Genomic DNA, 14,205 nt, shown 5'->3' with positions numbered 1-14,205 from the left:
TGCTATATTATGTTTCTCACTTTTTACTATTCAATCTGCATTATATTAAACTAGTATCAGTACTTGCCTACATCGCATTTTTCACCGATTCCTAATCGGAAATTTATCGGAAGGTCATTGAAGGGGAGTGGCACGAGTGACGCTGAAGAAGGAGTGGCTTAGCTCGTCATTGCCGACTCGAGCCAATAGCATTATCCACGTGTAGTGGGCGTCGGCATCTGGTCCTACGCGGCTTTAGTGAACGATGTGGTTATTAGGTGGAAGATAAAAGAATCTGGACTTCGTCTCTTCGCCACTTGCACTCCGCGATCTAATTCACGATGTTTGGGTAGTCGAAAGACTCACAATGGGATTGTGTTAGACGATAGTTTTACAGAGTTAGTCTATTGAATAATAGGAAAATGATTATTACCGGTGATATTCATTTTATCCCGGCAACTCATATATTAATAGCGCAATAGTTTTTTAAAGCTTTTGACTTCGGATTCAACGGGTCATCGTAGAAATATTTATTTAAAATGATTATGTTTTTATTTTAAGTGTTGATAGCAAATAAAGCTATTTCTTCTTTTAAAAAGGCTCAAAGTCATTTATTATACTCTGCTAATTTACGAATTTATTAGAGATGGGTTTCATCCCATCATCAGATCGGCGCCGAAATTGTGCACGTATTTGCCCGCCGCTATGCTCGCTTTGATTGGATCCTGATGAAGTCGTGCGCTGTATCCCTCAGTGACGTCATAATCTTGCCTCATGTCTTCTCGTGCAATTCTCCTACGGCAACCTCTCCTTTGCTACTTGGCCTAAAACGCTGTGCCGCGTTCCACAAAAGTATCGTTAGCGCAAAAATTGGCGAGATACAATTTTTGTAGAGTATTCTTTCATGTTAAAAAATAAAAAAATAAAATTTATATTTGATTACCTATTTAAATTAATATAAAATTAGATTCAATTTCTTAATATAAATTAATTTTTCAATATCTTAACTGTAGCCAACATGTGATTGGTCTGTTGATATTTAAATTAGCTTCTGGCTGTTGACCAATCAGGTGTTGGCACACATGTAACTGCACATGTAACTGCATGTACACATGTAACTGCATTTCCAACTGTTAGTTTTCAGCAACATGTTTTGATTTTCACCATGTATTCAGTTGCCTTTTATCTTGCAAGAAGCAAGTGGTGTTCATGTTAAATAAAGGATTTTTACAGAAAAGTTTCTACTCTGATTTGAAACAGATAAGCAACTTTGAATTTTTTATAACAGTATTTGCCCGCCGCTACGCTCGCTTCGATTGGATCCCGATGAAGTCATGCGCTGTATCCCTCAGTGACGTCATAATCTTGCCTCACGTCTTCTCGTGCAATTGTCCTACGGCAACCTCTCCTTGGCTACTTGGCCTAAAACGAGGTGCCGCGTTCCACAAAAGTATCGTTAGCGCCAAAATTGGCGAGATACAATTTTTTTTCTACTAAACATGAAAAATCCAGACAAACGGAAAAAGACATGAAAATCCGTAAAACTTCCGGGAAATCTGGAAGCGTTGGCAGGTATGCACGAGGGACACCTGTACTAAAATATTTTGGCCAACTTCAAATTGAGCTTCCCATCAAAGATTGCACAAAATACCTTCAAAGTCAGTTTCCCATCGTTTACAGCAGTGAGCAGGAGTGGCAACATCGTTTCCAGACCTGGAAATCCGGGAGGTGCATCGGAAGCCATCTTCTCCGATAGGGTGTGGGGTGCTGAGAAAAGTAATTAACAAAATTCATCATATTTGAAGCAAAATTTATTTATCTTTATACATAAAGCGCTAATCTCTGTCCGGATGTCCGGGGTAAACTTCAAAACTACTGGAGGGATTTTAACCATTTTTTTACCTTAGATAGCTACATAATTGGGGAACAACTTAGGCTATAATTTATTGCTAAAAAACTTAGTTTAAAAACGTCGTGATCGAAAACAGTAAATTTCATGTAATTTCCACATGTTATGATTAAATATAAATCCCATGGTTACAAATATTCGTTGTCTAACAACAGCAATATTACAAGAAGTTCCGTCTAGAACTAAACGAGCCTACTTTCCCGTATACCCATACTAAAATGGGTATAGAGGGGTATAAATACCCATACTAAAAAAAACAAACAAATAAAATAGCAGCACCTTTTAAACAAAGCAGCTAATGCACTTTTTTAAATTAAAAAATTCTTTTACAGCTTTTAAAACGAAAAAATAATAATTAAAATTAATAAGCTTATTAAAATAAATATATCATATAAAAAAAAAGTTTCTTTTTCCCCTGTTGAAAAAATATTTGTTAAATGAATTAATGCACTTACTAAAATAAATAAAAAAACAATAAAATGTCAACTTAAAGAAATAATTTTCATCGTAAAAAAAAAATCGTCTGCGCATATCTTTATATAAATATATGCGAATTAAATAGTTAGCTCTGTGAGGGGCAACACTAAATGACATTTCATCATTTATGTTGTCATCCGGCAGAAGTATTAACAATGAAAGCGCGCCGATTTAAGCAATTTTTTTTAAAACATTAAACTTGAACAATTTATTTAAAAAATGGTCAGATCTTAAGTTTTTAAGCATGCTCTTTCAGAAAAAAATACTTTCAAAATTTTGGAAACGACCCCATTATTACTGACCCAGGCAACGCCGGGTATTTTTGCTAGTTCTATTTATAAAATTCAAAATAACCTAATGAGATCAACTGAAGAGAAGATCGGTATTATTGATACCCCAGTAGAAGATCGTTACAATGCACACCTCGGCACAGAGGTTTTGCGATGTAGAGATTTTAGCAATATACAGATCAATTTATAGAATAATGTTCAGAATATATAAAAAAAACTTACACATCAGAATAAGTTATAACTAAATTGATTAGATTCAAATAATGTAATTGAATTAACATTCGCAAATTCCGTCTTTTAATAGAGCACTCTCCTGCACTCAATGAATAGCAAAGTACTTTTCTAGGTAACAGAAATGAATTCAAAAATTTTTATGTGTGTTCTTTTAATGTGTGTGTGTATATACACACAAACATGTATTGCATGTAATCAACTTCAAAAAAAAATTAATATAAATCACCTCATCAAACTCAACATTAATGGATGTTTGATGATTCATCTAATTCAGATAATCTGTTCAGTTTTGAAAAGCTATGCCGGTAATTTTTGTAATCATAATTAAGTTTATGTATACTTCTGATGAAAAAAAAAATTAATTTGAATTTTGACATCTTGAATTCAAATTATGTTTTTCGCAATCACGAGTGTGTGTATGTAGGCGTGTGTGTTTGTGTGTGGGGGGTATGTGTATGTGTGTGTAGGCATATGTGTTTATCTGTGTGCAGGCATGAATGTGTGGGTAGTTGTGTGCATGTGTGTGTGTGTAGGTGTCTGTATGTATGCGTGTGTGTATGTGTAGGTGTCTGTATGTATGCGTGTGTGTTTGTGTATGTGTTGGTGTGTAGGTGTCTGTATGTATGCATGTATGTGTTTGTGTATGTGTTTGTGTTGTGTGTGTGTAGGTGTCTGTATGTATGCGTGTGTGTATGTGTTTGTGTTGTGTGTGTGTGTAGGTGTCTGTATGTACACGTGTGTGTATGTGTTTGTGTGTGTGTGTAAATGTTTGTGTGTATGTAGTTGTGTATGTATGCGTGTGTATGTGTAGGTGTCTGTATGTATGCGTGTGTGTATGTGTTTGTGTATGTGTTGGTGTGTGTGTATGTGTAGGTGTCTGTATGTATGCGTGTGTGTATGTGTTTGTGTATGTGTTGGTGTGTGTAGGTGTCTGTATGTATGCATGTATGTGTTTGTGTATGTGTTTGTGTTGTGTGTGTGTAGGTGTCTGTATGTATGCGTGTGTGTATGTGTTTGTGTTGTGTGTGTGTGTAGGTGTCTGTATGTACGCGTGTGTGTATGTGTTTGTGTGTGTGTGTAAATGTTTGTGTGTATGTAGTTGTGTATGTATGCGTGTGTATGTGTAGGTGTCTGTATGTATGCGTGTGTGTATGTGTTTGTGTATGTGTTGGTGTGTGTGTATGTGTAGGTGTCTGTATGCATGTATGTGTTTGTGTATGTGTTTGTGTTGTGTGTGTGTGTAGGTGTCTGTATGTACGCATGTGTGTATGTGTTTGTGTGTGTGTGTAAATGTTTGTGTGTATGTAGTTGTGTATGTATCCGAGTGTGTAGTTGTGTATGTATGCAACCTGGAGACTGCTTTTGCTAGAGGAGCAGCATCGTGAGGAGCCGGTCGACGGTCATGCTGCAGAGGACGCTGGGGGGGGGGGGGGAATAAAATCATAGGAACGCCAAAAACAGTCAAGTGAGAACAATAAGCAATCGTGATTGCTCAAAAAAAACATGGATTCTATACATCGTAGAGAAACATTTCCTATGTTTGTTAAGAAAATACAGCAATAAAATATATTTTAACTCAAAAAAAAAAAAAAAAAAAACAATTTTTCTATCCCCCCCCCCCCATTTTTTCAGCAAAAAAATGGATTTTTTCCCCCACCGGTCTCAAATTTTTCGAAAATTTCATATCTAATCCTCACCGTGGTCTGTGGCGAAGCAATCGACGATATGGATGTTATCCCAGAGGGCCTTTTGATCCTCCAACGATCCCAGCGAGGGCCGCACTTGGCTCTTGGAATTCCCCAGGCCGGGCAAATCCTCGGAACTCAGAAACAGGTGGTGCGGGCACACCTCACAGGTGATCGGAATGCCCTTCTCCTTCGCCTCTTTTATCAGCAGGATCTAAAAAAAAAAGCCACGCATTCCGAGACTTTATAGCACATTCGCAAAATTTTCATATAAATAAATCTGAATATTATACATTGTAAAAAAATATTGTTACAAATTCTGTAAATAGTAACTATTGTAGTAACGTAACCTGTAAATAGTTTCCCGTAATGAATATACAGCCCCTATGCATTCGGCTAAAGTATACGATCCCCCTATTTCTTTTTTTGTTCATTGATAAAATTTGATAACGGTCTACTATTTTCCAGAAGCGTGTGGAATATTTGAGAGATTTCTTTTCGGTGTGTATATAAACCGTTACGCTGGATAAAGAGTTAGTTTCGATTGAGAATTTGTTCTGAGAGCGTATTAGCTCTGTTTATTGCGAGGCATTTCGCTGTGTTGTTTTCGTATTTGGAAGTAAATACGTGTGTCACCGTTGAGTTTATGGTGTCGAGTGATAGTTGCTTAATTGCTGATGATTCATTTAGCAGTTGTTATCGATTTCTTCTGTACATAGTGTAAATAAAGCTCCTGTGTTTTTATCAAGAACTGTGTCGTCCTTTCAAAAAAGTTGGAAGTCGCGCCGGATCTGTTACAATATTTCATTCGGCAAAGTTTATTTCCCCACGGGTGCAGAATATATCTGATCCGGTGATTTAAGATTGGGGAAAATTTGAACTGTCTAGGAAAATTTCGCAGATTTGATTTTTTTTAAATAATTTTTTGAATTTTCTGCAGGTGACTTTTTAATATTTTCTTTTTGCATCACCACTCTTTTTTTTTTCATTCACTATTTGTTAGCTAATAATTTAGTTCATAATAAATATTAGTTATTTTAGTTAAAACGTATATGCATTTACTAAATTTACTTTTTAGATACCTAGTTCTACAAACTAGTACCAATTCATTCTATAAGAAGATGCAATTGGGTTTTTATTTTTTTTAAATTATTTATACCTATAGTACAGTAGAAGAAGGTTATAACGCACACCTCGGGACCAGAGCTTTTGCGTTATACAGGTTTTTGCATCATATAGATCATTTTACAAATTTTGAAACTAATATTCAGAATATATCTATATATTAGCACTTCAGAATGAGTTTTATCTGCAATGAGCATTAAAGCACCAATAATACAATTAGTTGTTCACAAATAAATATGTTTCACAATCAAAATCCTGCACTTCTGCTAGCTTCACGGTTTGCATAACATCTGCATTTTCAAGAGCCATCTGGTATTTTCTTTTACTGTGAATACTGCTTCTCATTTTAAAAAGCTTTGAATTAAGATGGAAAGATGAAAAACTTTCAAAATTTAATTTGCCTTACAATTTTTATGTTTGCAAGACGAAACAGAGGGATTTTTTAAACTACAAAACCTATTGTTTACTTTTGAAAAGTAGTGCGGTTTATGGAGAATTGCGTTATATAGGTCGGCGTTATAACGGTCTTCTGCTGTAATAGGAATAAGTTTTTATCTGAAATGTATAACCAGAGCTGCCAACTTTTGAAAAACTAAATTAGTAGCAGAGTGTTATGCTGGGATGGGGGGGGGGGATAAAAGGGTACATTTAATTACGAAAGCAACATACGCAATGAATAGTTGAGGTTTTTTATTCTATACCTCAGAGCCAGACCGACATATGACCAAAAAATGCAATTTTGTTTATTAGTGCATTATATGTCGAATCCTATTCCGCCGTGTAAACGTAAATCTTTAAAAAAAACTTTTCCTTTTTTTACGAGAGTTAAAAAAGCACACGTCTCATCCTTTGCATGTGCACCAGAAAAAGTTTTTCCTCTTTTCTGGACAAGTAACACTTTGCTTTGAAAAAAATGCTAATAATCATTAAGTTTTTTTTTTTAACATTATTGAGGCGAGATTATTTTACTTATTTTTAGATGGGCAGTTAGAATTTTGTTAGAAAAGCAATATTATCTAAATGACTATAACATGGATATTATATGTAATGATTGAAAAAATTCCTGTGGTTAAAAGAAAAATTTAAAAAAAGAGAAAGAAAATCGTAGGTTTTGGACACGATTTTGTAGCGCCGTAGTTCAAGGCTGTAGTTGGTAGAATCTACGATTTTTTCGTAGCAGTTGGAAGCTCTGCATATAACATTTGGGGAAATTAATTAAATTTTGGGGAAATTTTCATATGGATTGGGGGAAACGTTGGCAATAAACATTTTTTCTAAACCCCCATATTTCCCCCCATGAAATAATACTATAAATCAAACATATAAACAATGAAGTGGAACACTCTGTTCCGACACAGTCTCTTACCTCATCTTTGGTGGCAAAGTGACAGATGTGGATGGGAAGCTAAATATCAACTAAATAAATTCTGTACCGAATATTAGAAAGTCGCAATCCATATTCAATAGGATCATAACCGAGTACTTTATCATTTGATAGCGTAAAAATAATTTCTGACTTAAAAAAAAATATTACAATTGGAATATCGGTTTTTTGAAAATTGCTCGTATTTTCCTATGTGCTTTGATTTTCAGAGATTTTTTTTTTCTTGACATAGACTTGAGGTATAACATAGTTAAAATATTACTAGGTAAGTGGCACTAAATGCGGAGTAAATATTTCACCATTTCACTTTGCCACCATCCCCCCCAAGTGGCAATAAAAGTAGAGTAAACATTTCACCATTTCACTTTGCCACCATCCCCCCCAAGTGGCACTAAATGCGGAGTAAATATTTCACCATTTCACTTTGCCACCATCCCCCCGAAATTTGATGGTGCAAATTCCTCCGCCAGCCTCAAAAAAAAAAAAAAAAAAAAAAAAATCAACCCTTTTGCATTTTTAGCCTTCTTTTTTATTTCATTCATTTTTTAAAAAATAATTATTTTTTATTTATTTTAAATTAATATTAATATTGTTACAAATTCTGTAAATAGTAATTATTTTTATGATTACTTTGTCGTAATCTAGCTAAATTAGGCGTTTACTAAATTATCTTTCATCTAAAATTATTGTAGTAACATAACCTGTAAACAGTTTCCTGTAATGAATATACAGCCCCTATACATTCGGTTCAGGTATACGGTCTCCTATTTTTCATTGATAAGGTTTGCGAATGAAAAGAAGATGCTAGAAGCATTTGGAAAATTGTGGAAACTTTTCGATGTTATGAAAAGCCGTTACACATGATAAAAAGTTCAGTTTCGATCGAGAATTTGTACTGAGAGTGTATTAGCTCTGTTTATTGCGAGGCATTTCGCTGCGTTGTTTTGCGTATTTGGAAGTAAATACGTGTGTAACCGTTGAGTTTACGGTGTTGAGTGATAGTTGCTTAATTGCTGATGATTCATTTAGCAGCTGTTAACGATCTCTCCTGTACATAGTGTAAATAAAGCTCCTGTGTTTTTATCAAGAACTGTGTCGTCCTTTCAAGAAAGTTGGAAGTCGCACCGGAACCTTTAACAATATTTTGTTAGAAAAGTTCCGTGCTACATCAGTAGCCCATACATACACACAAACACACACAGAATAATTAAATAAAATAAAATGAAAAAAAAAATAAATAAGTTAAATTAAAAATAAATCAATAAATAAATTTTAAAAAATAAATGTTTATTTTTTTTTAAATCCCTCCTTAAAAATCTTGATGGTGAACTTGTGCCATAATTCTCTCCTGTGGGCCCCCCAGCCCCTACATAAACAGTGTAAGTAGAGCACTGTTCCTACACAATGGCTTACCTCATCTTTGCCACCATCCCCCCCAAGTTTGATGGTACAAATTCCTCCCCCACCCTCAAAAAAAATTCAACCCTTTTGCATTTTTAGCCTTTTTTTTTATTTCATTCATTTTTTTTAAAAATAATTATTTTTTATTTATTTTAAATTAATATTAATATTTTGTTAGAAAAGTTCCGTGCTACATCACTAGCCCATACATACACACACACACAAAATAAATAAATAAAATGAAAATAAAATAAATTATTTAAATTAAAAATAAATCAATAAATACATTTTAAAAAATAAATGTTTAATTTTTTTTAATCCCTCCTAAAAATCTTGATGGTGCAACTTGTGCCATAATTCTCTTCTGTGGGCACCCCAGCCCCTACATAAACAGTGTAAGTAGAGCACTCTGTTCCTACACAATGGCTTACCTCATCTTTGCCACCATCCCCCCCCCCCAAGTTTGATGGTACAAATTCCTCCCCCAACCTCAAAAAAAAATCAACCCTTTTGCATTTTTAGCCTTCTTTTTTATTTCAGTCATTTTTTAAAAAATAATTATTTATTTTTTATATATTTTAAATTAATATTAATATTTTGTTAGAAAAGTTCCATGCTACATCAATAGCCCATACACACACACACAAACACAAAATAATTAAATAAATAAAAAGAAAATAAAATAAATAATTTAAATTAAAAATTAATCAATAAATAAATTTTTAAAATAATTATTTATTTTTTATTTATTTTAAATTAATATTAATATTTTGTTGGAAAAGTTCTGTGCTACATCAATAGCCCATACATACACACACAAACACACACAAAATAATTAAATAAATAAAATGAAAATAAAATAAATTATTTAAATTAAAAATAAATCAATAAATACATTTAAAAAAATAAATGTTTATATTTTTTTAAACCCCTCCTAAAAATCTTGATGGTGAAACTTGTGCCATAATTCTCTCCTGTGGGCACCACAGCTCCTATATAAACAGTGTAAGCAGAACAGTCTGTTCCTACACAATGGCTTACCTCATCTTTGCCACCATCCCCCCCCCTCAAGTTTGATGGTACAAATTCCTCCCCCACCCTCAAAAAAAAAAAAACCCCTTTTGCATTTTTAGCCTTCTTTTTTATTTCATTCATTTTTTTAAAAAAAATTATTTTTTATTTATTTTAAATTAATATCAATATTTTGTTAGAAAAGTTCCGTGCTACATCAATAGCCCATACACACACACACACACACAAACACAAAATAATTAAATAAATAAAAAGAAAATAAAATAAATAATTTAAATTAAAAATTAATCAATAAATAAATTTTTAAAATAATAATTTTTTTTATTTATTTTAAATTAATATTAATATTTTGTTGGAAAAGTTCCGTGCTACATCAATAGCCCACACACACAAACACACACAAAATAATTAAATAAATAAAATGAAAATAAAATAAATAAATTAAATTAAAAATAAATCAATAAATACATTTAAAAAAATAAACGTTTATATTTTTTTAACCCCTCCTAAAGATCTTAATGGTGAAACTTGTGCCATAATTCTCTCCTGTGGGCACCCCGGCCCCATATAAACAGTGTAAGCAGAAAAGTCTGTTCCTACACAGTGGCTTACCTCATCTTTGGTGGCAACGTGACAGATGTGGATGGATCGATGTGTGAACACTGACAGCAAAATCGCTTTGGCCGCAGTGGATCCTTCGGCATGCACACAGAGAGGTATGTCGTGGGGACATCTTTCAAAATGCTAAAAGAAAAGGGAATATCCAAAATAAACCAACTTACATGCAAAATAGTGTAGACAGGGGTGATTGCGAGTTCATCAAAAAATACCTGAAAGTTTCAAAGCGAGAACGGGGGGGGGGGGGGGGGAATCTTTGGCCCCTATTACTTAAGTGCACCTTTGCCATTGTGTTAAATGTATTAAATAGTTCTGAGTCAAAATAGTGTGTGTACATTTGGTTAAATTTTTAATGAGTTACAAAGTTACTTTTGAGCTGGTGTTATACAAATTATCTTGACATTTGTCCATCTTAAGGCTCTTGCAGGTATATTTCTGTGATCAAATGGCAAAATGTAGTAAAATACTTTTTTCTAATTTTTCATTACAGCTGTTTAAAAGTTCAATAAATCCGGAAAAATCATAAATTTTCTTTCGCCAGCAAATTTTCCAACAATGATTCAGAAATTATAATTATAATAATTATTATTATTTTGGTTGTAGATTATTTGCAGACAAACTCATAAAAACAATTCATAACGTAAAAAACTGAATAAAAAAAAAAGTCTTAGAACATTTTGCCTTCTGACCACAGATTTGATGAGTATTACATAATTTAAAAAGATTGCGGAGGTAGGGAGATAAAAGCATAACAAAAAAACACACATAATTCCGGTATTTTCGGACATAAAAATACCGGAAATACGTCCGAAAATACCGGAAATTCGGTAAAATACCGGACCACAATCACCCCTGAATGTAGATCTATGGCAAAGTATTCATATTAACAAGGGCGTAAAATTTTATGTTCAAAATTTCATATCCTTGGCACCATGCTAAACTAACGAATGCGAATAATCCCGAATCGAGTTTTTCAAATTCGATTGTTTGCTGCAGCACTCAAAAAGAGCTACCTATTGGCACTACTTAAAACGATAGTTTTGCACTTAAAATTATCTGTAAAAATCAAAATAATGAAAATAACTAAACGCCTCAGGTGAGAAAAAAACTATTGTTTCGGCTCTTTTGAAAAGTGCAAATTTTCACATTCATTAGGTTAGTATGGTACCGATGATATCAGCTTTGGATGAACGAACAAAACTTTGAATAAATCTAAATGCATTGAACTTCAATTTTATTATTATTTCATTCATGTAATGTTTGTGCAAGAGAGATAGAATTTTTTTTTTTTTTTTTTTTTTTTGACAAACAAATCAACTCATCTCAGTTATTGTTATTATTATTATTTTGTGAAAATACAGTGAAAAACCATTTATACGTTTTTTTAAGGGACTATGAAAAAATGTATAAAAAGTATACGTTAAGGTGTATCCGCAGGGATCAATTTAAAAAATGTATAATTGATATAAGCCTATAAAATAGAAACGTATAAACCGTGCTTCACTGTACATTAAATACGGATATAATGATAAAATATTTTATGCAAATATTGCACACAAAAAAACTTAACTAAATGATCCCTGAAACCTGAAACAGAAAAGCTCCAAAATTTATGCAAGCGATAATCAATAAGTTTAAACTATAGGTATATACGGAAATATTTTGTTCCCAAAGTTTGTTTCATTCACAAAAAATCTGTACAAGTAAAACACAATATTTAGCACTAGCAAAAATACCCGGCGTTGCCTGGGTCAGTAATAATTATTAGAAAAAATCGTTACTTGCTTTTGTTTTCTGTTTTAAGTGAAAGAATTTAAAACACATCTTTTTGACGTGATTAAAAATCGAGTTTCTTCCTTACCCATAAAACTAAAATAGCAATAAGTATAAAGAACAAAGTAGTATTGATTTAGAACCGAAAGCACTATATTTAAGCATATGCAAATTAAAAAAAACATGAAATTAATCTTCTCATGTTTAAAAAGATTAATCTGTTGATACTTTTTTTTTTTTTAACACGGAGTCTAAAACCTTCTCTGTATGGCTAATGAAGTACGAAGTGATTAAAAAAAAAGTAGCTGCGCTCGTAATCCCCTTATACTTGCTTTAGTTATTTCGGGAGATTTCAATCATTGTGGCTCTTGGTGCGATTTTACCGAATTTGCGAAAGTCGTTTCGGGGTACCTTCGATGATGCACCCCCATTCTTTCCTTACTTTGTAAAACGATATGATATTAATTTTCGTTACAGAGATATCGTCGCCAGATGCTGAGATATTTTTGGTCACCATAAAATGGCGCTAAACAGTTTCATCCGAAATGTTACCAAAATAAGTAATAAAATTTGGTGATTGTTTGAAATTGTGCAAAAAGGAAAATTAATGGAAGTTTTTGTGCTGTTTATGGATTTGCCTAATTTAGTTGCTGGATTATTTAACACAGTAAAAAAAGTCTTTTGAAAATTCTTTGATTGGCGATATTTTGTTTACATGGTGAAAGCTGAGAAACATTATGACGTAGTCTTCGACTTCAAAAACAGCAACGTTGAAAAAACTGCCAAATGCATCAGCTACGGAAATCTTTCTGCAAAAATTTTGGCGATCTGCTGGTTGTTTGGATAATGAGTAAGTGTTCAATCAGCATAAACAATAATAAAAACCATTAATTACATTAAAGTTCCGTTTAAATGGAAAATCATCAGCCAAATCATGTATTATTTGCCAATCTTGTGCAAAAAACTTACTTCAAGATTTGACTTGAGAAAAGCCTTGAACAATCACGAAAAGCAAAGAAAGTCAACAATACAACAATTGTCGCTATCGACAGGGAGTTGAGATGATACACTAAATACTGTATTGAGTTGAGGAAAGCCTTCGAACATGGATCTAAAAAGCTCATAACTCGTTTTTTATTCTACTTAGAAATTTCGAACAGGTGCCATCTTCAGCAGAAAAATCAGAGCTTTCGATGGAGATATAATGTAAATATGTGCAAGTATTTTTTTATCCCAATATTAGAGAATTTATACAAAAATTGTGTTTTATTGCCCCCCTAAGGGGGTTTTGCCCCCCCATAACGGGACGAAAACTACCCTATGTGTTATTCTGATGCATAAGCTATATTATTGTAAAGTTTCATCAAAATCCGTTCAGTAGTTTTTGCGTGAAAGAGTAACAAACATCCATACATCCATCCATACATCCATACATCCATCCATACAGACAAACTTTCGCATATATAATATTAGTAAGATTCAGGATTTGGAGCCGCATACTGTGCATTCATTGAGAAAAACATTGAGCTCTTATGTATGTAGATTGTTGACATCCAAGAATTCGGCTTTTCACCTTAAAATGTGTGATTTTTGAAAAACACTTTAAAATACCTTTTCTGGCTTCAAACTTCTTCTTAAATCACGAGAAAAATATTTTTAAAAAATCAGTTTGCAACATCAAACTTTGACAGAAAAAACAAAATATTTTCCACCAAATGCTCCAAAACATGGATGAAAACAGTAAAAAAAAAAAAAAACTTACTATTTAAGTAGTGGTGAAACTTTATTCAGGGATGAGAGTGGTTAGAGAGCAAAAAGGAGGAAATCCAAAAAAAAAAAAAAATCATCCAAAAATCCAAAAAGTTAATATGAATATTTTTCTTTTCAATTAGGTATGAAATAATTGAGGCAGTAATTAATACATGGCACATATTGTTCGAAAGCAAAATATTAATTTTTCAGGATTAAAAAAAAAATATCTTTCAGCTGCCTCATGAAATTAAAACTTTTTTAACAGTTTAGTTTGTAAAGCCTAAACTCTTTGAGATTCGCCATAAATATTTTGCTTCCTTAAACACACGAAAAAAGTTCAAACTCGGAGACCGTGAGAGTCGAACCACATGTTTTTTGATTGAATTTTCCTTTTTTCCTCTTAAATTTAAAAAATAAATATATTATTGAAATAATGAATAAAATAAGCACATACAAGGTAGCACATAGTAAAAAACCTTCCAACCTTAAAAATGATTGGAATATTTGCAGGATGCAAAAAGATTGAAATCTCAAATAAGGCACGCA

The 14,205-nt window shown here is 32.8% G+C and overlaps 1 protein-coding gene across 1 annotated transcript in view; it reads right to left on the bottom strand.

The window, feature by feature from the left end:
* The window catches only part of LOC129233130 (CAD protein-like), a 90,671-nt gene that overhangs the window by 55,624 nt on the left and 20,842 nt on the right, over nt 1-14,205 (bottom strand). Inside the window, exons 6-8 of the mRNA XM_054867193.1 lie at nt 10,129-10,260; nt 4,587-4,788; nt 1,631-1,746 (exon numbers count right to left, since the gene is read on the bottom strand). Of these exons, the coding sequence (XP_054723168.1) occupies nt 1,631-1,746; nt 4,587-4,788; nt 10,129-10,260 (450 nt within the window). The remainder of the gene's footprint in view (nt 1-1,630; nt 1,747-4,586; nt 4,789-10,128; nt 10,261-14,205) is intronic.

Source organism: Uloborus diversus, unplaced genomic scaffold, assembly GCF_026930045.1.
Source record: "Uloborus diversus isolate 005 unplaced genomic scaffold, Udiv.v.3.1 scaffold_18, whole genome shotgun sequence".
Classification (NCBI taxonomy): domain Eukaryota; kingdom Metazoa; phylum Arthropoda; class Arachnida; order Araneae; family Uloboridae; genus Uloborus; species Uloborus diversus.
Note: the sequence above shows the minus strand (reverse complement) of the source record. Positions and strands in the feature narration are given on the sequence as shown.